At 36.7% G+C, this 27,031-nt stretch overlaps 2 protein-coding genes across 2 annotated transcripts; both read right to left on the reverse strand.

The window, feature by feature from the left end:
• Positions 1-4,467: 4,467 nt before the first annotated feature.
• LOC113462368 (uncharacterized) lies at positions 4,468-5,538 on the reverse strand. The gene has a single exon (XM_026802428.1). It carries the CDS (start codon positions 5,536-5,538, stop codon positions 4,468-4,470), a length of 1,071 nt encoding a protein of 356 aa, XP_026658229.1.
• A 5,787-nt stretch (positions 5,539-11,325) lies between these two features.
• On the reverse strand, positions 11,326-15,352 carry LOC103701690 (putative xyloglucan glycosyltransferase 5). Its single transcript, XM_026802473.3, has 5 exons — positions 13,774-15,352; positions 13,180-13,488; positions 12,788-13,078; positions 12,583-12,696; positions 11,326-12,498 (listed from the first exon to the last, which is right to left on the reverse strand). Exons 1-5 carry the CDS (start codon positions 14,515-14,517, stop codon positions 11,854-11,856), a joined length of 2,103 nt encoding a protein of 700 aa, XP_026658274.1. The 5' UTR covers positions 14,518-15,352; the 3' UTR covers positions 11,326-11,853.
• Positions 15,353-27,031: the final 11,679 nt, after the last annotated feature.

The raw sequence follows: 27,031 nt of genomic DNA on the forward strand, positions 1-27,031 counted from the left end.
AGGGAGAATTTTGAGAAAAAATTTTGGAACTTAGATTTTTTTTTTGAAAGAAAGTACAATAAAAATAATGACTGTTATTTATGTTATAATGGACTTATAATGAAAATAATGAAAATAACAACTATTATATATTCTCATATTATTTACTTAATAGTGTAATGGAGAATTGTCATTTTATATCTCATATTATTCACCTTAATAACAAAATGAAGAGTGGCCGTTATTGATATAACAGTCATTATAACAGTTATAATACCATTATTTGAATATTGTTGTAAAATAAAAGGTAAAGAGATTGGAGACAAGAAAATAAACACGGAAATTGTAGAAAATTAGTTCTTCATGAACTAATAGTATTTCTCATTTCTTTCTAATGTCTTTCTTTCTCTTTTCACTTGTACATTTCATCCTCCTCAGGGTATCCTTTTATAGGCCTAGGGTTATAATGAGGAGATATAATGGTGATAATGAGGAGATATAATAGTCATAATCACAAGACAATTAAAGGACAAGAGAAGGTGAAAAGGTGGATGAATGTAGACATCCCCAAGGGGTAAGGGGCACATCTAGGAGTTACAAAAGATGGAAAACCCAAGAGGTGGGGAAACTCAAGAGGTGAAGGTTAAGTGGTCATCCACCTAAATACGGTGGATTCATAACACTCCCCCTTGGATGACCACACACAAAGAACATGCCTCGTTAAAATCTTGCCAAGGAAAAACCCAATGAGAAAAAACCAATGGCGAAGGAAAAAGAGTACAGTATTCTTATGTACCACCAAGTACTTTAGGATTGCCTCATTAAAACCTTGCAAAGGTAAACCCAGTGGGACAAAACCTTAGCGAAGGAAAAAGAGTATAATCGGCACAAAATCTTCAAGGTCCTTGACTCCCCCTGAAAAATGCATGATCAAAGGTCTTTAAGTTGTCGCATTCCAATGTTATGCACAATCTTCTTAAATGTTGCGGTTGGCAATGCCTTGGTGAATAAATCTGCCAGATTTTCACTTGACCGTATCTGTTTGATGTCAATATCACTTTTCTCCTGGAGTTCATGAGTATAAAAGAACTTAGGTGAAATATGCTTCGTTCTGTCACCTTCAATATAACCTCCTCTAATCTGGGTGATGCAAGCAGTATTATCTTCATATAAGATTGTTGGGCTATCATTGATTGTGGATAGACCACACCTTTTTCAAATATGGTGAATTAGTGATCTCAGCCGAACACATTCCCGACTTGCCTCATGGATAGCAATAATCTCTGAGTGATTCGAAGAAGTAGCAGATAATGTTTGCTTCACAGATTTTCATAATATAACAGTACCTCCACAAGTAAACAAATATCCTGTTTGAGATCGACCCCTGTGTGGATCAGATAGATAGCCAGCATCTGCATATCCAATCAACTGTGAGTTTGATCCATTAGGATAAAACAATCCCATATTAGTTGTTCCACGGAGGTAACGAAGAATATACTTGACCCCATTCCAATGTCTTCGGGTTGGAGTAGAACTGAATCTTGCTAATAAGTTAACCGCAAAGGCTATATCAGGTCGAGTGCAATTTGCAAGATACAATAGTGCACCAATAGCACTCAAATATGATACTTCGGGATCAAGAATTTCTTCATCCTCCTTAGGAGGATGAAATGGGTCTTTCTTCACGTCAAGTGATCGAACAACCATTGGGGTACTCAAAGGATGAGCTTTATCCATATAAAAGTGCTTCAGAACTTTTTCTGTATATGTTGACTGATGAACAAAGATTCCATTTGGAAAATACTCGAGTTGCAGACCGAGACAAAATTTTGTTTTTCCAAGATCTTTCATTTCAAACTCATTTTTCAAATAAGCAGCGATTCTTGTGAGCTCTTCAGGAGTTCCAACAAGATTAAGATCATCAACATAAACTGCAACAATAGCAAATCCGTCAACCCATATAAAGATCTTTGAAGCTTGATAGAATACATGCTTCGGGGTGTACTTGAATTACATGCTTCAGGCATTTTATATCCTTCAGGGATTTTCATATATATATCATGATCCAATGATCCATATAAATATGCTGTGACCACATCCATCAGCCGCATATCTAATTTTTCTGTAACTACCAAGCTAATCAAAAATCTGAATGTAATTGCATCCATAACGGGGGAATAAGTTTCTTCATAATCAACCCCAGGTTTCTGTAGGAAACCTTGTGCAACAAGTCGTGCTTTATATCGCACAATTTCATTATTTTCATTACGCTTCTGTACAAATACCCACTTATATCCAACGGGCATTATACCTTTAGGTGTTTGGACTACAGGTCCAAAAACTTTTCTTTTTGCTAATGAGCTTAATTCAGCCTCAATAGCTTCTTTCCATTTTGGCCAATTATTTCTACATCGGCATTCTTCAACGGTCTTTGGCTCACTTTCCTCATTACCTTTGGTAATGCCAACATTACTTCTGGTAATGTCAAGAGCCACTTTAAATGAAAATATGTTGTCGACAATGGTTTTATTTCTATCCCATATTTCTCCTGTACTTATATAATGTATTGAGATCTCATTATTTTCAGGTATATCTTCCTCTTCAGGGGATAACTCTTCAGGAGGTTGTATTTCTGGAGATTTTAAAATGGGAGTTATGGTCTCTTCAGGAGCACCAAATTTTATGGTCTATTTTGTGGGTATGGCCTCTTCAGAAGCGCCAGTTTCTTTTCTTTGTACTTTTTTCTTCTGAGGATTCTTATCTTTCGATCCAATAGGTCTTCCACGCTTCAGGCATGCCTCAGACTCATTTGCTGCTTCATTAGCAAGTTGTCCTTCAGGGATCTCAATTCTTGCTAGAGCATTACCAACAGGAATATGATATTTTACTACACTTCTGGTGTCAGTAAATACATCCGGTAATTAATTTGCAACATTTTGCAAGTGTATAATCCTCTGAACTTCCAGTTCACATTGATTTGTACGAGGATCAAATTGAGATAAGGGCAAATTATTCCAAGTGATTTCACGTTGTGCTTCAGGCATCGACTTTTCTCCCCCTAATGATGGGAAGACTGTTTCATCAAAATGACAATCCTCAAAACATGCCTTAAACAAATCCCCTGTAAGGGGCTCAACGTATCTAATAATAGATGGAGAATCAAAGCCAACATATATACCAAGTCTACGTTGAGGACCCATCTTAGTGTGTTGTGGGGGTGCAATTGGAACATATACAACACAACCAAAAGTGCGAAGATGAGCAATATTTAGTGGTTGACCAAATGCAAGTTGCGAGGGAGAATATTTATGATAAGCAGATGGTCTAACTCGAACGAATGATGCTGCATGCAATATAGCATGTCCCCAAGCAGAAACAGATAATTTTGATTTCATAAGCAAAGGTCTAGCAATCAACTGAAGTCTTTTAATAAATGATTCAGCTAAACCATTTTGAGTATGTGTATGAGCAACAGGATGTTCAATATCAATTCCAATTGACATGCAATAGCTATTGAAAGCTTGAGATGTAAATTCACCTGCATTATCCAATCGGATTGTCTTAATTGGATAATCAAGGAATTGTGCTCTCAATCTGATTATTTGAGCAAGAAGTCTAGCAAATGCAACATTTCTAGTAGAAAGAAGACAAACATGTGACCATCTAGTTGATGCATCAATCAAAACCATAAAATATCTAAATGGTCCACATGATGGATGTATAGGCCCACAAATATCTCCATGAATTCTTTGTAAAAATGAAGGAGATTCAACAACAAGTTTTGAGGGGGATGGCCTAACAATCAATTTACCTTGAGAACAAGCAGAGCATGGATAATCACTTGGTAAAAGAATCTTCTGGTTCTTTAATGGATGCCCAAGTGAATTCTCAATAATCCTCCTCATCATTATAGAACCTGGATGTCCAAGGCGATCATGCCAAATCATAAAGATCTTTGGATCAGTGCACTTTTGGTGCATTACAACATTTGATTCAATCATTTTCATCGATGTATAATACAACCTAGATGAGAAAGCAGGCAACTTTTCCAAAACGAGCTTCTGGCCCGAATTCATTTGAGTAATAAGAAGAAGTTCTTTGTTGCCTTTGTCGGTGGTTTCAATATGATAACCATTACGACGTATATCTTTAAAACTCAATAAATTTCTTCTAGACTTTGAAGAAAATAGAGCATCGTTAATACAAAATGTTGTGCCTTTTGGCAACATAATATATGCTCTTCCAGAACCTTCAATTAAATTTGATGAATCCGATATGGTATTGACATTGGCATTGCTTAATTTCAAGCATTGAAAATACTTTTCATTTGTAAGAATTGTGTGAGTTGTAGCACTGTCTACCAGACAAACATCATCACCATTCAATTCATCAGTAAGATCCATGTCTCTACAAATATGCAAAACATATGTAAAATTTTATTACTTAAAACATAACATAAAGTCTTACAACATGATAAAGAAAAATGCACTAATTAAAGGAAACACTTCCATCACCAATCAAATGATCAATTCTACCATTAGGATCTTCAAAGAAATCAGAAACATCAAGATGAGTAATATCAACCCCATCAGAGGTTTTAAAATGTGTTGATGGTTCAGCAAAATTTGTTTCAATTCCCTTTTCTTTTTCTTTCAAAGAGGCTTGGTAGAGGTCTGCCAAATGCTTAGGCGTACGATAGGTACGCGACCAATGTCCATTCATACCACATCTATAACACACATCTTCAAATTTCTTTTTACTCTGAGAACCTTCTCTTTTATCTGAGTTATTCCACTTTTGGTGGTTCCACTTCTGGTGGTACGGTGCATCCCGCTTGTTATTTTCTCTTTTGGTGGTTTCACTTCTGGTGCCACCATGATAATTTTTTCTACCACGTCCTCTCCCATATCTACGATTCTTTTGGAATGATTTATCATTCGCTTCAGGGAATGATGTGCCACTCGCTTCAGGGAATGGTATGGAACTAGTGGGACGAGATTGATGATTTTTCAACAAAAGCTCATTATTTTGCTCAGCTACTAGAAGACAATATATAAGTTCAGAATACTTTGTGAACTTTCTCTCTCGATATTGCTGCTGCAAGAGCACATTCGAGGCATGAAAAGTAGTAAATGTCTTCTCTAACATATCCTCATCGGTGACTTTCTCACCACATAATTTCAAAAGTGAGCTGATTTTAAAGAGTGCAGAATTATATTCACTAACACTCTTAAAATCTTGCAACCTCAGGTGCATCCAATCATATCGAGCTTTTGGGAGGATTACGCACTTCTGGTGCTCATATCTCTCCTTTAAATTATTCCACAAAATGAGGGGATCTTTTACCGTTAGATACTCGGTTTTCAATTCCTCATGAAGATGGTGCCGAAGAAAAATCATTGCTTTAGCACGGTCCTGCAGGGACGCTTGATTTTCTTCCTTTATAGTATTTCCAAGATTCATTGCATCAAGATGGATCTCAGCATCAAGGATCCAAGACAAGTAATTCTTGCTAGAAATATCAAGAGCAACAAATTCAAGTTTGGTAAGATTCGACATTCTCTACAAACAAGAATCATAGGATTATGAATTTGTATCATACAAATTGCAAGTGAACAATTTGACCATTCTATGTCAATCATAAAAAACATAAATTAGATATTGAGAATACTAATTTGAAAAAGAAACTTATAGATTGGAGAATGGCACAAAAAATATTTTTCTTGTAGAAAGAACACCACGTACTTCCACAATTGGTAGAGCATTCGTGCTGATAACGTGTTGTAAAATAAAAGATAAAGAGATTGAAGATAAGAAATTAAATAAGACACAAAAATTGTAGAAAATTAGTTCTTCATGAACTAATAGTATTTCTCATTTCTTTCTAATGCCTTTCTTTCCCTTTTCACTTGTACATTTCATCCTCCTCAAGGTACCCTTTTATAGGCCTAGGGTTATAATGAGGAGATATAATGGGGATAATGAGGAGATATAATAGTCATAATCACAAGACAATTAAAGGACAAGAGAAGGTGAAAAGGTGGATGAATGTAGACATCCCCAATGGATAAGGGGCACATCTAGGAGTTACAAAAGATGGAAAACCCAAGAGGTGGGAAAACTCAAGAGGTGAAGGTTAAGTGGTCATCCACCCAAATACGGTGGATTCATAACAAATATATTATTTCTCTTATATCTTAGCGAATAAGCCAAGTTGACTAAGAGCAGTGATGCCTAGTTAGAGCTAGCCTCCTTGTATAATCCATTAGTAAATAAGTATGAACGCAATTAGGTTACTTTAAGTTAAACCTTGTATTTTAGGTAAGGTTTTTGGGCCAACCCTAGCAAAGATGAGGTCTTTCTTGCGAAAGACCATCTCGATCGTTTACGCACATACAACCATACAATTACACCCAAGAGCCATTTTGAAATATATGATCATGCATGATCATGCATCTCAAAGCATGGTCAGGTGGTCGTGCATGCGTGAAAGACCATAATCATCTGTGAAAAATCTAACTTGGTCCCATTTGCATTGCTATAGGAGAGGACCAAGCCAAGGGACCAAAACTTCTAAGACAATCCAAACATAAACTTTGTTCTATTTATTTATTTCTTCATTCATCCAATACTTTCAACAATTACAATGCTCGTATATATATTTTGTTCCCTGAAGGAACCTTATGGTCTGGTTGTGATCCTTTCTAATGCTAGTTTTGCAGCAATGAACCTGATATTATTTTGGATCAATGCCATGGCATCACCTCTCAAATTGAAGTTTGATGATGACTCTGCCATTAATATTTTCAGAACTCAACTAATATAAGTACCTATTTAAGCAAATTATAGCAGTGATGCAATTCAAAAGAGGTTAATATATAAAGGATTATATTCTACATGTTGAAGCCTCACATGTTTGCCCTCCATGACTCACGTCACTAAACAAAAGTAAGAACTGAGTTATTATTTAACTTTCATGTGGTCATAGTAAAACCTGAAATTCAGAGATGTTTGAACTTTGAAGTAAAAGGTTTTACATAGGTCATGAGGAAGTTGCCCTAATAATTCTTTCTAGACCACTCTTTGATGTCTGTCTTCCCCAAAATTGTATCAAAACTAGGGATATTGATGATATCCGAAAACTCGATCACCTGATCCAATTATTTATGTAGTCATGTATAAATTCGAACTAAGTTTGCAATAAGTTTATCTGATTGAATTTGGATTCTGTATATAAGATCCGATTTCTTATCAGATCGAACTTTGATTTATTATGATCAAATCTGAAGACCCAATAGCCCAAATACTGAAAAAAAAAACTATATATATGTAATATCTATAAATATAGGAATATAAGAAAATTAGCTTCATGATTTGTGTAAATTCTTTTTCTTGATATTTGGATTTACATCTCTCTCATGCACGCTCTCTTTAACTCCTACATGTTGCTATGTTTCAATCAAACCAAACATAAATAGAAATTTAAATCTATTTCAAAAGTGATTTAATTTTTTTTTTCAAGGCCACTCATGCATTCACTTCGTATATCATGCTACTTCTATATTGCAATCTGCCATAAACTATTCACCATCGTGGCAGGAGTTCTTACAGTTTTGGTAATTATTAACCGTTGACTAGTTCGTCCACTAAAATCATAGACTAAATTGAATATTAAAAAATCGAATTCGATTATTAATTGAACTTGGATGCGGCTTCTGAGCTTATTCATTTGATGAATCTGAATTCAACTCCAAACTAGATTTTCTTATTGAGGTTGGATGCCTATACATTATAGATTCATGACTGATCGTACCAGTTTACAGCCTAGTCACAACTGCTAAAGTGCAATACATCTCCATGTAAAGATATTCAATCAATCTAGGTAATGGTGCCATCAAAATAAGGTAAATCTCCAATTGGATGCCAGTTGATGGCCACTGGCCAGAATTCACGAACAAATAATCTTCTATGATTTGCAAGTATTCAAGTGCTCGAGATTTGGCTTCACCACAAGTTGCGAATTCAATGAGTGAGTAAAGATTTCACCAAAGTGGCCACCAAAATTTGTGACGATAGCTTTGCAGTTATATCTATCAGGGCTTTTTCTAATCTATCACATTTACTCTTCACGAGCATTGCTTTTTTGGAACAGCTTGGTGCCAGAAAAGTCAGTAACAAAGCCTATTTATTATGAACTGTGGTCGATTGCCCTTCACCTGATATAAGCAGATCTTCAAAGTAAAAAAAATTTACTGGAGTTATTTCTTCTGACCTGTGATTCTTTTGATGCAATTGACATTTCTTCTATTGTTATTTCACCAAAAAAACTCTTTTCAATGTATCTGTATATCATAATCATCATCCTCATCACCTTCATTACTTCGACACTTCGTATATTATGCATTAATGGGCTCTGGCAAGTACCTAGCAACCATCCTTACATACATTCTACATGAGATTATCTGTTCAATGAAAATCTGATATCTTACGAAAAAATTGAAAATCTGATAATGATTTACGGATTCAGATGCAATTCTTAAATGTTATGTTATTTCAAGCTTCAATCAAATCTCCCTCCTTTTAATCATGGAATTTTTTTATTTGTAGATTTCGGTCCTTTTTAAATTAAATTCTAATACATTCATAGGCATTAGCTCCTATTACATTAAGATTGATATATATATATACATACATACATACATACATATATATATATATATATATACATACATACATACATACATACATATATATATATATATATATATATATATATATATATATATATATATATATATATATATATATATATATATATATATATATATATATATATATATATATATAGACACACACACACACACACACACACACACACACACACACACACACACACATATATATATATAGGCACTCAGCTCTTATAATATCCTAGACAGGCAATATACAATAAACAGGCCTTTCCTAAATGAAAAATTTAATTGATCAAAAAAATATTGCAAAAATAATAATAATTGCAAACTAGTATTCATATTGAAAAAGTTATTGCAAACTAGTATTCTAAGTATTTCTAAATGATATGCATTTTCAAAAAAAATAGTACAATTTTTTTTTTTTAGCTTTTCTGGTGGACAGTAAGTGCGAAAAAATGCCACTATGCTTGCGTGACACCATCCATATATATCACAGGCAAGCAGTACTAGATTTGCACCCATTGGAGAATGACAGGTTCGCAAGGTTTTCCTGGCATTCAGATGGAGCAAAGTCATAAACATCATTGCGTAGGGGGTGTCACCGGTGTAGATGGCAAGTTGCTGGATTTATAGCAAACCGAGGACCCATGCAAGTGTTCGCTGGACCCCTCCTTTTTCTCATCAGGCAAAAGCAATGCCCATGCCTCTCAGCCTAGCCTTTTCCTTGCCTACATAAAATCACTGAACAGAGCAAGAGAGAGCCAAGTCTGCATTAGCTTCTCTCACCAAGATATCTTATTTCACATGTTTCCTGAAACATTTCAGCTAACTCCAACAAAGAACTCAGTCCAAACTATGCCAGTGCAAGCTGTCATTGCCTTTTGCACAGTTTTCCCGTCTGTTGCTTAACAGCATTTTCTTTTGGAGAACACTAGTTGTTAATATCTCGCTTCAGAAAATAATATATGAAGAAGAGTATGCACAATAAGTGGGATTGCATTTCCCCTTGACCACCATCCTCTCAGCTGGAACTCTTCCAAGGATTTTGTGTTACACTCACATGTAGGAAGGATAGGTTCATGGTTCTCAAGAACTCTTCAGTACTCGAATATATGCCGAAATGTAACCTCAGTTCCAATTCAGAAGCCAGCAAATTCATTCATCACACACGTCCAGCCGGATCAACCACTCAACTATGATGGTATAATATGTATAATACGATTGAGTCGAACCAAATTGAATAATTTTCCCCCCTTCCTGTGGTTGAAGCATTGTAAATTGCAAGCACATCGAGCCCCAACAACGTTGGGGTGTGATGATATGATATGTATCATACAATTAATTCGGACCAAATTAGATAAGTTTTCTTTTTTCCCTAGCTGGAGCCTAAGTAATTGTAAACCTCATTAGATGTGCTAATTGAGCATTATTAAATACAAAAAACTCTCTCTCTCTCTTTCTCCTGATAATAGGAAACTAACATACAATAGAGTAGTATTCCTTCCTTTCATGATTAGATAACATCAAAGGATAATCTGATCCATCAGATTAATGATTCAGAATACCTACGATATGTGCTGAGCTACATTTCATGAGGACAAGGTCTTGCTTGTGCAATGTGCTTAAAAATAAATATTGAACCACCACCTATATATTCATATCATATGGGAATTTTTGTTGCAAACATTAGATGATCTACATTTACTATGAAAGGCATTTTCATCTCAACATCTGAAAGCCACCTGCTTTGATCAGAAACCTGCATGATATTATGTACTTGTGTTTATCAAACAAAGTGTAACAGATTACAGACTTCATCAAACGTAAGAATGGAATCAGAAATATTGCAGGATATTTATTTATGGGCAAGCATTTGACAGAGGATAATATGCTCGTGTAATGAAAAATATTAAGAACTTACCATCAGTTAGTTGTATCAGTCACCAGAGTCCAGAAAAATAAAACAATGCCAATAACTCTTACCTCTTGTCAGCATCCACGTCCATGTTGTATCAGTCACCAGAGTGCAGAAAAATAAAACAATGCCAATAACTCTTACCTCTTGTCAGCATCCATGTCCATGTTGATATATGGGTACCGTAGCCTGACAACTTCTTGGGCATTATACAAAAAACAACTGAGCTCGCCAGGGTAAGATTGTTGTGCTTATGAAGGCAAGTGGATAGAAAGAACAAGCTGGAGGGATGCTGCTTCACTCCTATAAAACTAGTTCTTAACAGATTACATAATCTTAGCACCCATATAGTTAATGTCGAGGGGCGTGTCAGTGTTCCTTTGTGGTGCCGAGGTAGAGATGCTAATAAGAGAGTTCACATGCTTAAGAGCTAGGCCACCCTCCATCATTACACCATGATATAATGGAAGTGGCTATTAACAAAAACTTTGTTACCCCACACCCTCATCTCTGTCCATCTCCGCCGACAACTTCTTCTTCTTTTTTTTTTTCTTTTTTTTTTTTATGGTAAACCGGCTTCTCACTACATACGACGATGAGAGAGCCCAGAACTATCGCAAAGCAAAACAACTTCTTTACTCAAAACAAGAATGCATAGTAATTGTCGAACCAAAAGGAGAAAAAAGCTCGAGAGATAAGAGAGAGTGAAAACACAATAAGTGAATGGAAGACACAAAGTGGGCAATGGATTACTAAATATCTATTTCAACTTTAGATTGAACTGAATTCATTCAAATATACAGATGATTGTTACATAAGTATAATTGGAGTGGGAAACAAGAACACTACTCCCTCGACTTTTAGAAATAAATACTAGAATCCAACATTTTCACTCTTTGTTTACAAGTACATTGGGGCTAAATCTCGATGGCAAGCTGTACTCAAGCAAGAAGTAGAGTAGGTCGTAGCTAACATCAAATTGAAGGAAGAATAATAATCTGTGTAGCAGAAGGACTTCGCAAAGGAGAAAGAGACAATAAAAATCCTGTCCAGATTTCGAAATGATTGAGCTCTTATCATGTAGAAGCTGCTATCCACCGTCACCTCTTGCAAAGGTGAAGACCAAGAATTCAATAAGGAATATCTCGATTAAATAAATTCACTAAATTCATAGCTATCAATGCCAACAAGTGCGTTTTCCATGGAAAGGAAGCTCGGATGACCAAGAATAATTGGGATTTGCACCTTCTCTTTTTCCTTCACTCATCAGCTAATCTGCTCCCCAATCAGATCAAGACCCACAAGAAGAAACGATACACCTTGGAAGAGGAGGAAGTAGAAGTGAATTCCTTGGGCAGACAGAAGACTTCTGACTGCAGCTGTAAGGAGTAAAAGAGCAAGAGCCAATTCCTTCTTGTAGATTTTATTGGTCCTTTTTACAGGAAGGAGAGATTCTTCTTGTTGTTCCTTCAACTTGTTCAGCTCCATGAGTTCGCTCTCTGAAACCCCTCTAAGAAGCTGCGGATCGTTCGCAGGCTTTGATTCCATTTCTGCTGCTGCCAATAGATCAGACTCTGATGACCTACCTGCTTTTTTAGTAACGACCCACTCGTACGAACTCCCTAGTTTGAATAATCCAGAGACCATAGCATTAAACTTGGTAATTGACATGGTGTTCTCGAAAAGAAGGTATGGAACAATGAATGGGAAGGATCTTGGGGCCGGCAGAATGTTGAGAAAGGACATTACGACAGGCACATAACAGATCACCCAGACAGGTAGCTCAGCCTCGGGCACAAACATGGTTAAGGGCAGAATTACACAAAACAATGTGAATGAATAGAACGGAAGGATTAGCTTCCTCAGGAGGAAAAAGAGCAGTATTAAGTTTGCCTTCTTCCATATGGATATCTGCAATACAACGTTTGATGGTTACCTGAGAATTTTTCACGGCCAGACAAGCACGAAATTAATAATTATCAAAAGATGGAAAACCTTGGAAGTTATAATTGCTGGAAGACACAATCGGAATAGGTGCATTGGCCCAGAATGCCATCGATGTTGTTGCTTCCGGTAAGCCTCGTAAGACTCGGGAACTTCACAGGGCACCTGGCCGAAAGGGATTCACCCAAAGGATTAACAAAAATTTCCTGAAGGAAATGGCAAACAACTCAAAGTGTGATACAGAACACATAAGCACCTTGACATCATTGAGGAAGATGAATTTCCAACCGTTGAGATGGGCACGAACTGCAATATCCATATCCTCCACAGTTGTTCTCTCAAGCCAACCCCCAGAGTCCTCTAATGCTTTGATTCTCCAAACACCAGCAGTACCATTAAAACCGAAGAAGTTTAAGAAAACACCATTTACCTGCTGTTCCACCTCAAAATGAAAGCAGAGGTTAATGTTTTGGAGACGGGTTAGCAGGTTCTCGTCCTTATTTACAAAACCCCACCGTGCCTGAACTAACCCAAGTTCAAGATTTCCCTGCATCAAAAAACATCAGATAGTTCATGCACTGAAGAATATTCATGTTGTTTATGCAACCAAAGTCTATTTTCTGTAGTTGGACTGGATAATATAGATACCTTAAAATGTGGAACTGTTTGTTTAAGAAAGTCAGGGTTAGGCTGGAAGTCGGCATCAAATATGGCAACAAATTCATAGTCCTTGACATAGTCACAGCTCATGGCAGACTTGAGATTGCCCGCCTTGTAACCAGTCCGGACCAAGCGATGCTGATAGACAATGTTGACGCCGCGTTGGCTCCACTTGGACACCTCTGCTTTGATTAAGATCTTGATGGTCTCATCATCCGAGTCATCCAGAACTTGAATTAATAAACGTTCTCTGGGCCAATCAATCTGGCAGACAGCTGAAATGGATTGCTCATATACCTAGAATAAATCAAAATTAAGATATAAGAAGTTGTTCTTCCGAGTTACACCATCAGAAACTGTATCAGCAGCAACCATATATCAAAATTCGTCCTTGCTAAATTATGGTAAAAAGATGTCAAATTACGGAAAGAACTCTTGGGTTCAAATGCATCATCTCCAAATTCTTTTGTTGAACAGAGAGAACTACACATAAATATATTCAGGTGAAGAAAATAAAAAATAAAAGAAGAAAAGCACATGCAAAAGATAGAATGCCATCATAATGCAGCCGAGTTTTCTTACCTCCCTCTCATTGCACATTGGAATCTGGACCATAACCATGGGGTACTCAAAATTTGAACCCTCCACATCATCAGATTTGAAGGGAACACCTTCTATCCTTGGTTTGATCTTCTTGAATTTGATCCAGAAGCACCCGAGGCACAAGATCATCCTATCTGCCGACTGTATAATGAAGAGAATCACACAGAAGTTCGACAGGGCCTGAATTGGGTAGGCAATGTAGTCAGCTCTGAAAGAAAGCCATGAGAGATAGGCAGAATGCATCCACCCCTGGATCTCGGTGGTCTCCGGTATGTGCAAGTTCTCAGGAAGGTGCAAATTGGGCTTCTGAAAGTGCCAGCCATTCCAATAGGCAATCATCTCAAACGCAAGCATCACCAGTGACAGCGCCAAAAAGCCCCTGAGGAACCTGAACAGTAGCTTGCCTTTGCAGAGCTTATTGCCTTCCACCGCGACTCCCTGCCGAGAGATCAATCGCTTCTTGATGGCCCCAAGCAGCGCCCAGAGCCCGGCCACCAACCAAGCGACACATCCGACAGCTTGGTGGGCCTTGAGCAGCAACACCCAGGTGAACTGCTTTGCATTCTTCCCCCGGCCCTTGTCCATGGACTGGAAAGCGGCAGCCTCAGGACCATCAATCTCGACTACCGAGTAGTTGGGGTTCTCCATGGTCACGACCACCGGAGTGCCATTCCGCGTCTCCTTCGCCCACCATCGAGGAAGACCAAAGCTGGGAGGAGCCATCCTTTCCCTCTTTCAGCAAGCACTGGCCGATCTGAGCAGCAGAAAACTCTTGAAATCCTCACGATGCTTTTGAACCATCCACAACCCAGACCCCAAAATCACAACTTTCCTCGATCCCCCGCATCAAAATCAGATCTTTCCGCTAGATACCCGCCCCGCAGGCCCAATGCAGCAAGCAAGAAGCAAGGAGAGAACAAAAGGACATAGGTTTAGGGTTTTGTTCCTCCTCTGCCATCCAGAGCTCAACGAGACAGCAAGGTGGGGAAAGGTATCTGCAGTTGTAAAGCTCCAAACCATGTGGGCATTATTCAATAAGGACTTGGAAAACAAATCTTCCACCCTTTTTCTTCAACTTTTCCAGATCTTACCATGGGTTGAATGTGAATTTTTCCCCCCGTTCAAAGGCAACCAAACAAACAACATAAACCAAATTCAAAAAAAAAAAAAGAGAGAAACAAAATCCAGACAAAACTCAAGTAATGGCGAGTAAAGTGGACAAAAACAGTAAAAAATTAAAAAAAAAACTCCAGCAAACCCACTTCAGGTCTTTGATCAAGCAAGAACAACATTAACTAAATAGCAACTTATATAATAAAAAAAACAAAGAAACAGGAATCTAAAGTAATTAAGCTAATGGAAGATGGGGTAAATTAGGGAACTTCACAAGCAAAATGTAGGCACCAGGGTCATCTCTTTCTGCTTCAGATCCAAGAACAGAATGGCAGAAGACGCACCGCTGTTTCAGCGGCTTTCTACGCATATAAATGCAGGGGGAGAAGGAAAGCTGGGCACACCGAGGCGATTTAGTACCAATCTATAGCTTATTTTTGAGAATGAATTATTAACTCATTACGTGCCTATATTTGTCTTGTTATGTTTCCTAGCTTCCTATAATTACCAACGGATGGATCCACGGTTAGGATTTCCATTAATTGCTATAATATAGTCTGATGTAGTGAGCCTTCTTACCAAACTTTTTTAAGAAAAAAAAAAACTGTCACCCTCTTTTTTTTTCTTTTTTTTTTGAAGATTACAATAAAGTATTATCAAATTTATAAATCTGAACCATCGACAAAACACAAACCTCCAAACCATCAAGACAACATTTAAAAATAGCTTCAAATTATTGATAAATATTTATTTTAATTATTATACTTTAAATTATTGATAAATTTGAACTTACATTGTACACCACTTTCTAATAGTATAATACAAAGTCACCAGTAATCATGTATTTTAAAAAAAAAATAAAGATTTAACATATGATTAGAAACATTAAAGTCTTTTAATTATTTTAGATAATAAAAAAGTTTTTATTCTAAAATAAAATATAGTATGTGTTTTGTTAATTTTTCTATCAAACTGAAAAAATAATTATTCAAATGTTATAAGCCGGTAAAAGTAATTTAATTCAATCAGTATAACCAATAAAATCATCCCTCTGATTGGTACAGATTTGTGTTTTCCTTCAACTTGAGTCAACTCTTATTTGAGAGTGTATTCTTGGTGCCAGCTAGGGACTCCTTTGCAGAATGTTGTGCTACCCGGTTAGAACCAGGGAGATGATGATACTAAAGAGTAGAGGGAGGAGTAGAGAAGCCATCTAGGAGGCGTTTGGTATGGGATGATCGTCTTAGGATTAAGGATGATATGGGTGGAGGTGATGAGATCACCGCGTTTGGTTGCACCACGGTGATCCTACGTGGTGGTGATCCTAAATCACTTCTACTCCTCAAATCACCCTCCAACTCGGTGATGGGATACCCGTCCTTGAGGTCCGAAATCCAAGATCACCCCACGACGGTGATCCTGGGTTGAAAGTTAAAGACAAAAATACCCCTCAAGTTAGCAAAAAAATTAATATATCGATATACCATCAATATATTATGTCAATGTTATATATTATATATTATATTAATGATATATATTATATTATAATATATTACTAATAATATTATTATCCTATTATTATTGAAGAATAATTTTAAATTCTAACAGAAGTATATTATTATATTTTATATTTATATAATGAAAATATTTAATATATTACTATATTACTCCTATTTACCTTATTTTTCTACTCAAAATAATTATTAGTATTACAAAAATCTATTATAAGTATAAATAAAAATATTAATTCTATAATAAAAAATAACATATTTTTATAAGATTAATAATTTATAGGACTAATAAATATTTTTTTAGAATATATTAATAATTAATATATTGATAAATATATTAATATTTTATTATAATATATTTTATATGATTAATAAATATATGATAAGGGCTACTAAAAGTAGAATATGTGACAAAATTATGGAGCTATTATAGGAATTAGTATATTGACTTATATTTTTAATTCATGAGAATTAAAAATACATAAAAAAATCCATCTAAGATATATAAAGGGTATTTGTGGTATCATGTAGTCAGTGATCTTGGATCTCCGTACCGTACCAAACAAGTTACTCATGGATATTCGGGAATTTTTAATCACTGGATCATGGGTTACCAAACACATTGATCTTAGATCACTGAGGATCAAATCACTCCAGCATTCGGATCACCGAGGATCTTAGATCACCATGGTGATCCTGTTGGGGTTACCAAACGCCCCCTAGAGGTTCACCCGCTAGCCAGTCTCCACTACTACTGATGCCAAAAAAAAAATTAGTACATTTACAGCTCACATTAGTTTTGCGTGAGCATTGCCATCAAAGTCAAAAGACAAAAAACACCACAGAGGTGGAGGAACAGATATAAAGCGGGTCCAGAGAATCTTCCTAGAATGGTAAGCAGTAAAGAAGGCGACTCAATCAGCAACTCGATTCATCTTCCAGAACACATGTACAACCTGATAAGCATCACATTGGACTCTTGCCCTCCTGCTCTCTAACACACAGTGGGTAGCTATTGGGTCAGTAAGATTGAAGAGAAAGAAGTGGGGAAAAGAAATGAACCTCATGCTCCAGCTAAAAATGGAGATATTTTGGCCACAAAATATTTGAGTGTCTCTACTAATTGCAACAGTAATGGCTCCTCTGAGTCTACCAAGAGAACCTTAACCTAAGGGTTTATTTGCAAATTAAAGCAATATTATCTAGATTAGTTTGTAAATATGGATACAGACAGGTGTTCTTAACAAAATCCTAGTTGTGATATAAAACACCCTTTAATTTTAATTTTTAGATTCATTTATATGAGGACGAAACTATTATTTTATAAATTTAATAACAGCCTAATGGTAGTTTAATAGCGGGGATATATATAAAAAAAGAACTTGATCTAGGAGTAAATATACAAATTACAATTTTTTAAAAAGTAAAAATATACAATTAAGTATTTTTTTTCTATAAAAGTGCGTAAATGTATGCATGTATGTACATATATGCTTTTGGCATATCCCCGGCCTCAATGAGTGTTGGGTCTTCTCTTTTACACACACACACATATCATATTTTTACTAAATATGGTAGGGTCATACAATAATAGCAATGTGTAATAAAGATGGACAATGGTTTGGGATAGAAGGCTTTTAGCTTTGGTAAGCAAAGGATCAGATGAACTATATTTTCGTTTTTCCATGTTCTTCTAGTAAATCTTTTTTTTAATTGACATGAATCTTCAATAATTCCATTTATTAAAAATATTTTTTTTTCAACTTCAGCAATAGGATGAAAACTCTACCTGGTACAAGTAAAGGACATGGCACGTGAGTGTGCATATGTGGTTAAGTTGTGGTGGAACTGCATTGCTGTCACGTGAGGTTTCATCTACTTTGGAGATATACAACTAGTGATGTTAATCATCATCATTTACTATCCTACTTTAGGTATGTAGATTTCTAAATTTTCAAGAAAAAATAAAAAATATCCTTTCAGTTAAAAATAATATAGAGTTAGGTTGGATGCTCTAAATGCTTCCTAGTTAAAAATACTTTATATCAAAAATAATAAAAAAATATTTTAAAATAAAAATAAATAACACAGGTTAGGATCTACAATATTTAAATTGACAAGAAATCAGAATTTTTATATATTCTTTAGATATTTATCTATGCATCAAATTAAAATAAAATTAATCATAGTATGGTATCATGTTTTAATTTGATTTATAGTTTGAAAAATATCCAAATTAAATGAAGTTTTTATTTTTTATATATTTAACATATTTAGATAAATATATATTATTTATCTTATATTTTTTGTCATTAGATATATTTCCATAATTCATTTTTTCTGATTATATATAAGGACCTTGGAATTAAAAAAAAAACAACAATGTACAAGTATTTTATATTTCTTATATCATAATCAACAGTGGTAATTTTTGTTTTGAAAGATCTTTCATAATTTTTGATTAGAAAGTATTTGAAGTTAAATACTCTTAAAAGTATCCTAGCATATATATATATATATATATATATATATATATATATATATATATATATATATATATATATATATATATATATATGCTGAGAGATATCTACCGAGTAGAGAGATATCTACTCTTCTCAAGTCCAAAATTAATAATCAGGTGCTTAAATCGAATATCCATAGTTTATCCTGACCTTCGCGACTAAAAATATCTATAAATCAAAATTTACTAATTTTAGTGCTCTCTAGTTTATGCATCAAATAGGCACAAAGTGAACAGTTTTGATCATGCCACTATACTAAAATATATGATAAAATATTTAAATTGAGAATCTATTTTATTGATTACATTATACGTATATATATTAAAATATATATAGATTGAAAAGTAATAGATATTAATGCTTAGATTATAGAAAAATATGATCTCATATTATTTTAGCTGTCTATTTAATATAAAGGTTGGAGACCAACAAGATTCGTGACTTTTGATTTCTAGTAGTTTTAGTAGTATAGATCATGATTAATGATGTGAACTTTTGATTTGAATACTTATTATTGATTTTAGATCTGAGAAAGTAGATACATTTTCATCTTGAGAGAAATAAAGTATATATCATATATATGCATGTATCATTATATTGAAGCCTCCTATATCAATTTACTTAAAATATAAAAGTCTATCTTTCTTTTATAGCTTTAAACATCCTAGCATAAAAAGTGATTTAAGATTCAAGATGCATTACAATGACACATAAAATTTGCCACCATAAAAGAAAACTCATCTTGACCATCCAATGTTGGATCAGATAAGACTTGATGATCTGATAATTCAATCTATTTTTCAAAAAAAAAGGGGAAAAAAAGAAGAAAGAAGATCCTCATAGTTCAATCGGTGGCATCACCAAATGCTTGCTTAAATAGTATTTTATTTGGTGACAAGAAGTTAAGGGTTCAGTTCCATTAGAAGTTGGCCATCAATGATGGGATGAGTATATGATAGAAAAGGCAGGAAATAACCATCCTAATGTGAGGAAAAAGACTAATCAAATATTTTTGATTAATAGAAGCCCAGTCTAGCATGTAATTTAGGCATGCCAATTTTTTTTTTTTTATATTCTCGATTCAAATGCTATTACATCAACATATGCAGGTTATCTTTTCAAAAATAGAAAAAAATAATTTTCTTGTAATTTGCGCTAGAATGGTCCAGTAATCATATAATTACATAGATGAGATGTGATTGGCTGGCCATAGTATCTTGCAGTCTATAGAATACTCGGCTAGATTCTCTCCGAGCTCATTCTAGATTTATTTTAACATTACAATATTTTTATATTCCAAGAAAAAAGTTATTCAATAGAAGAATACCTCTAACCATTGCGTCCAACGGGTAAAAGTCAAACATATATACGCGAGGAGAGATCAGGTGTACAATCATGATGTGGCGTCTCAATCAAACGGCTTCTAGTGCCCTGGATTGGATTTTAACGGTCGGAAAGATCCAGACCGTTACTCGTGGTTCTTGGCCCGTAGCGGGAGAAGCGCCGAAAGGAGCGGTCCATCGGACGGTCAGGATCGGTGGCGATGGAATCGCCGACCGCGGTGAGCCCAGCGACAGACAGTCCGGGGCGCGGCCGACATGAGGGGCATGCGATGGGATGTCCATGGCCATGTGATCATGTGGGATGTCATGGGGAACCAGATCCAAGGGACGGAGGGATCGGGCCCCACGAGACTCGTTTCAGATGGTGGGCTCCCCAGTTCAGCAAAAGCACGTTAGGGAGGCCCGCTTACCGGCATGCTACAGTGTTAGGGTCGCCACTGTTTCAGGCTCAGGTTGTATCTTTCAGGGGAAAGAACAATTGGCTTCTTTTCTGGGGTCATCCCTTGGATGGCACCCCACATAGCTCTCAAAGCACTCCGAACTTTCTCATTCATTCAGTTTCCACATATCTCAAAGTAATATTTACATTATGAAGAAAGATAAATTATTCTTTTATCACAAAAGATACAACTCCTATTAAGTACATAGTGTTTATATTCTTGATAGAGAGTAGGTTGCACATGTGTTCGACCCACACAATGCAAAACTTCGGTAGGGTGTTCGATTTGGCACCGAGCCTGACGAGACTTAAAGATGGGCAATCATTGCTGATTCATTCATAAGCGGACTATATTAGGATGCCAATTACATGCACCCGAGATAATGACCAAGCTCGCTAACATTGAGCTAGCATCTCTATAGTTAGTCATCTCCAATAGTACCTATGTAGCTGCTCTTGCATCATGGAACTCATACTCCAAAAGTTTAAGCTATTGGAAACCAACCACACCGATAAACTTATGTAGCATCTAGTTTATATTAATCGAACTATGGCAATCTTCATCACCAAATTTTGTTGAGTTCTCAATGCTCCTCAAAAGAGGAGGGGCGGTATTCTTCCATAAAAGACCCATATACTAATAAAATGGCGACACACAATAGGTCTGGAGCTAATACCACTTGTTACGAACTTACGGTCCAAAAATTTAAGCTTTTAGACGAATGGTCAATCCTGATTGATAAACCCCTATAACACCTTTTTTATTTTTCATTGTGGGACTATAACATCTGGCACTACTTTTCTTAACCTAAGGTTGCCTTTGGTAAACCAAGCAACATTTCAACCAAGCACTATTCTACAAAACTAGGTGGAACCATTGTTTTGGGGGGAAAAAACAAAAGCTACAGCCCTCCAAGAAGCGCCCAAAAGGCATGGACTTTTGATGCCAATATAGCATTCCAAACCCTAATTTGGGCCTGCGAGGCAGTAGAGGGGCACTGCACTGCACCAAGAGCGCGGATCACAACAGTGATTTAACTTACAGTCTTCTTAGATTCTGTCAACATAGATAGATGACTCCTTAGAGAAAATGATAGTGAATAACATTTACTAATATATAAAAGAAAATAAACAAATAATTCCTTTGCTTGATGAAAATAAGAAAATGTCATGTCCCATGTCAAAGGTCAACCACATAACAATTGGCTGGAGAATCCATTCCATTCCATTGTTTGAACATGAAATAAAGAAATACATGGACTTCAATATTTAATTTAGCTAGTTATATAATAAAATATAATTAATATTATATATCTTAAAGATATTATTAATTTTAATTTCTGTCCATTATATCTCATATCTTAAACTTAATATTTGTTCCTTTAAATTTGTTCTTAGTTTGTATACTTTTTTACTTTCAATCTATTTATTTTTAATTTAGTTCTTATTTAATTTGTTTGTAATATTTATTTAACATATTTTTAACTTTTCTGTTCCATAATATATATTTAATAGCTTATATTTTTATTTTGTTAACATGCATTGGCAAATGCTTATTTGTTAGCATATGATACATATTCAATCTATAAGTAATAGTTGATACAATATTACAATAACGCTACTTGTTATTTTTATTATTTTCTAATAAAATGATCGATAATTAGTTCATGTCAAAATATATTGTTTGTTGTGGTTTTGTACCATAGATATCATTATAGTTCATTATTAAAATATTGTTCATTCATATTTCCATGGAAATGAGCATTCCTTCTGTGCAATAGTAGAATTACCATTTCTTCAAATGAGGAATCACGATTCCAAAGAATATGCAATTCCATTCTCTAGCTCTTGTCATACCAGACATTGGAATGGAGTCAAAGTTGACATTCTCATTCCATTCTAATTAATGCTCATTCCGTGGAACAAAACATAATGTTAAAGAGTTCCTACCTTATAGAATGAGGTCCTTTCTCTCCATGCCTAAAACTAGGGAAGGTCCATATGTATCCTTATCCATACTCACATGAAATAGTTTGGGTACATAATGTAGGTGATCTCAAATTACAATCCATTGATTGATATTATCTGATATTGGGCCTAGCAGAAGAAGATGAGCCAGGAGGCAAATTATTATGTTGGATCCACTGTTGATGCCGTAATCAACTACAATATTTCTCAAAGATGATAAGAATTTTGATTCAAATTGTTTCGAAACAATTCATGGCTTAGGTTCACTTAGGATCATAACTAGGTCATACTCTTTATATATGCATAACCAGAACACAAAGAGTGTTGTTGAACTCACAACCACTATAGAAAAAGCTAGATTTCCCGACGCTTTTTTTCCGACGCTAGAAGGAAGCGTCGGGAAATCTTTGTTCAGCGCCAACTTTTGCCGACGCTTCTAAAAAGCGTCGGTAAAGCTGGACCTAAGACGATGCTTAAAAGCGTCGCCGAAGGTCGAGATCTAAGACGACGCTTATAAGCGTCGTCGGAGGCTAAATCCCTTCACAATCTCGATTGATGCCCTAGCTACACCTAGTGCCGACCCAATCCCTAAAAATCTCTCATCTCCTCTTCTCCTCTTATACCCCCGCGCCGACCTCAATCCCTTAAAATCTCTCCTATCCTCTCCTCCTCTCATCGTTAGATCTCTTCTCTCTCAGTCCCAGCCGCCATGCCCTAGCTGCTCCAGATTGACTCCTTCTCAGTCCCAACCGCCATGCCCGACTCCTCCCTCCTCAAGCTCTCCCTCTTCGTCGTTGGCGACCCCGCCGACCCTCCGGCCGCCCTCTCCCCTCAGAGCTTCGCCAATGGAGCCGTCAGCCTCGGCAACTCCGTCAGGAAGAGGGCGTACTTCGGCGATGGCTCCGAGGTCGTCACTGGGGCCATCCACAGGGTTCGTGTAGTGCTCTTCGAGATGCCGCTGTCACTCGGGCCTTCCTCCTTTTAGGTGAGCAACCTGTTCTTGTTCTTCGTTCTAGATTTGTTATGATAGTGTTTGGAAAGAAGATTCATCATTCCCATTAACAGGTACATGGGTCAAGTCCCATCTCTGCAAGCAGTGGTTCCCATGGATGGGGCTTCAGGAGCTTCCAATAGCCTACAGGTCTCCTTCCGTCCTCTCTCCAAACTCCTCCCTCTGTCAAAATCTGTTCCCACCCTTACCAGGCCTCTTTCCCTTCCCAGCCTTCTTTGAGCAGAGAAACACCTTCGGTTGCTTCAGAAATGCTTTCTCAGTTTGCTCGGCCATGATTGAATCAAGCGGAGGAGGGCCTTCGAGCGCGGGAAGGAGACGCAAGCAGCAGCGGTGGCTGTAGTGGGAGAGAGGCGGCAAGAAGGAGACTCTGGTGTTGCAGCCTCCCGAGTACTCCATGGTGAGTTGAGGATCTTGTGGTTTCTTGATAACAATTACATGGTGAGTTGCAGCCTCCCGAGTAACCCACTTTCTTGGCTTCGACGTCGAGGTCAAGGCAGCCGCTGAGGGATCGAGCTTCGGCTCGTCTTCGTCCTCGCCGGCGGCTCGTCTTATGAAAAAAATTATTTTTTAAAAAAAATTTGAGGCTTTTAGCAAGCGTCGCTAAAAACCGACCTTTTATAATGCTTTCCAAAAGCGTCGGAAAAAACTTTTCCCACTCAAGTATCGCCGGCGCTTCGGCGACGCTTTTGGTAGCGTCGGACGGACCTTTACCGATACTTATAAGCGTCGGGAAAGACCTTAAAAAGCGTCCCTAATTCCTCTTTTTCTTATAGTGAACCCAACATGATTGATGTAAAATTCCATCTCGGTGGAGATGGTTTATATTGGTATCAAGATCTCCCAGTACAATAATCTGAAAATCTCGACCCTATTATCTCGACCAAGATAAACTAATAGAATACAAGATTTAGCTAATATGATATTGATCAATATTTTTAGTCACTTTTAACTTCTTAAATAAAATTTTATCTAATAAATCTTGAAGTTAATATTTAAACATAATTTTTAATTCGAAATTAATCATGTTGGCGGATATGTCAAAGTCTCATCTCGAAAATATTAGCCGATATCTTGGAAACCTCAATCCGCTGCAAATTTTTCTACATCTCAATCAAGGTAAACTGAAGGACTTCTTTTAATTTTGCACTCAATATTTTATCAATACTGCTGCAAAAAAAATTCATTAAGCATATTTGCAAATCAAGTCAGAGAAATCTATCTTTTTTTATGAGCAAAATGGACCTTGGGTTAAGTCGCCTTCAATAAATGAGCACGGGACCATGGTTGGGTGGGATATTTGTAAATTAGGGAATAAAATTTCCCCTATCCTCAATTTATAAGATTCTCTCTTTCATCATTCATTAGCTTTCTTTTTTCCCCATTCTTCTAGCCTTCACCAAGCTCTCCACAGGTGATTTCTATTGAGACACTTCGCTCAATTCCAAAGATGCTGGGAACTTTCAAACATGAAATGAAAGTAATTATCTAATTATGATGAAGCATAAGGGTCAAAATCCTGTGGAGATGGCATTTATGTCCTTGAAAGAACTGAGAAAGAACTGAAAGCATAAACTTGTATCATACTCGTCAATTTCTAGGCTCGAGTAGTACAAAATTAAGATATTCTCTTAGCCCCAGCTTTGTAGATTGTAGGAACCAACAAAAAAGAAACCATGCACGTTGAACTCAATCGATCCATTCAGTTCCATAAAACAAAAGAAGCAGAAGAGCTCCCATCCGGTGGACATGTGCTTCCGAATCCAAGCCGGGGTTCAACCAAGATCAATACTGGCAACCCTCAGAAAATCTTCAACTCAGTTGGCCAGTGGCCCCGTACTGAACTGTAAGAAGAAGAGACTGACAGCTAACCATCCGTAAGTGTCGCTATAAAGATCAGAACCTAGAGAATTGGCGATTTGCTCAAGAGCATTGGATTCTTTCTAAGCCAACGGAATGGAGCATGGATGCCTGGGCGATGACAAAGGGGAGTTAAGGAAGGTATTTTGAATGGGAACTGTTCAAGAAGATGAACAGCGAGATAGTCTCCCACGTAAAGGCTATCTTTTTCTTAAGCTGGAGCATTCATAAATTTGCCACCATCACACGGCCCAAGATCTTATCTAGCTTTCTGTTGGGGGATTGGCTGTTCCATAAGCCAGCCGACAGGGTAAACGAAGAATAATCCACTTGGAAACCTCGAGCAACCCCATCGATGATTGCGACCACGAGGTCTGTGGGATCTCGAAAGGATGGAACAGTATGAGCGGGGAGCGGTGGCACCTGCATCACAGGGTCCGTGGGTTCTTCGCGGGCAGCGACGACGCCGGCGAGGACTGCGTGGGCGGCAACGAGGACTGCGATGCCATGGGATCTATAAGTTCCGAAGGAGAAGGCAAACCCTAGATCGTGGAACCTTGGTCGTGGTTTTTTTTTTTTTTGCTGCAGCAGGAGACTGCACACGTAAATTCATCCAAAAAAAAACCTAGAAAACTAAAAGATTCCGCACTCGGCAGGTCAGCCTCACTGGTTTAGAGTACCCCACCTACGTGGTCCTCCACAAGGGATGTCATCCAGTCAACCGGCACCTTGCCTTCCTATACATATGCCTGATCCCAAACGAAATGCAACCTCTTGCTAAGCTCTTGAGTCACTTTCCAACTAAATAAAGTTAGCTTTCAAAATATAGCAAGCATAGCTAAGGCCAGCTCACGCAGCTCTCATCTTCGCTCCAGGAAAGAACCAAAATGTCAAATATTGGACTCTCACTAACTGCTACCACTTTGGAGTTTGGGCCTCTGATAACAAATACACTCTGCTACCACTTGGTCATGGGTTTTGCCTTCAAGAGGAAAAGGGGAAGAGTATTAGGTGCGATGGATCCCTAACCCAGAGAGCACTCCAAAGTATAGAGTAATCATTTCTTATCCTTGATTAACTTAACCAGCGGCCAAGATTATAGTAGATGAAGATAGGTTAACGGAGGTGATCTTTTGCAACTAAAATATTTTTATTTTGGTTCGATTAGTAAATAGACATAAAGAATGGTGTTATATACAATATTGACAAATATTTGGTATCAAATGTAAAATATCCAAGTTAAATCTTGCTTTATTTTAATCTTGACTGCTCGCCCATCCACCGAGATAATTGAAATATTGAGATTCAAAAACGATAGCACTAATGCAGTGTATATATAGCACATCTTTAACAATAATGGTAATAGTAACAACAGTGACAAGGCATCTCGCAGAGTACTTAAAAACAAAGGAAGAAACATAGATTCGGTTCATTAAACCTGATCGAACGTTGACTGTTGAGAGCTAATC

This window comes from Phoenix dactylifera, chromosome 2, assembly GCF_051530095.1.
Source record: "Phoenix dactylifera cultivar Ajwa chromosome 2, Ajwa_hap1_PhDact_Kaust_v1.1, whole genome shotgun sequence".
Classification (NCBI taxonomy): domain Eukaryota; kingdom Viridiplantae; phylum Streptophyta; class Magnoliopsida; order Arecales; family Arecaceae; genus Phoenix; species Phoenix dactylifera.

What these genes read in the sequence shown, in the direction of transcription:
- LOC113462368 (XM_026802428.1), bottom strand. Translation starts at nt 5,538, where the DNA reads ATGTCGAATCTTACCAAACTTGAATTTGTTGCTCTTGATATTTCTAGC.
- LOC103701690 (XM_026802473.3), bottom strand. Translation starts at nt 14,517, where the DNA reads ATGGCTCCTCCCAGCTTTGGTCTTCCTCGATGGTGGGCGAAGGAGACG. An exon ending in CAATGTGCAATGAGAGGGAG is followed by an intron (nt 13,489 to 13,773) that starts GTAAGAAAACTC and finishes GATTTATTCTAG; the next exon opens with GTATATGAGCAATCCATTTC. An exon ending in TCTTCCTCAATGATGTCAAG is followed by an intron (nt 12,697 to 12,787) that starts GTGCTTATGTGT and finishes CCTTTCGGCCAG; the next exon opens with GTGCCCTGTGAAGTTCCCGA.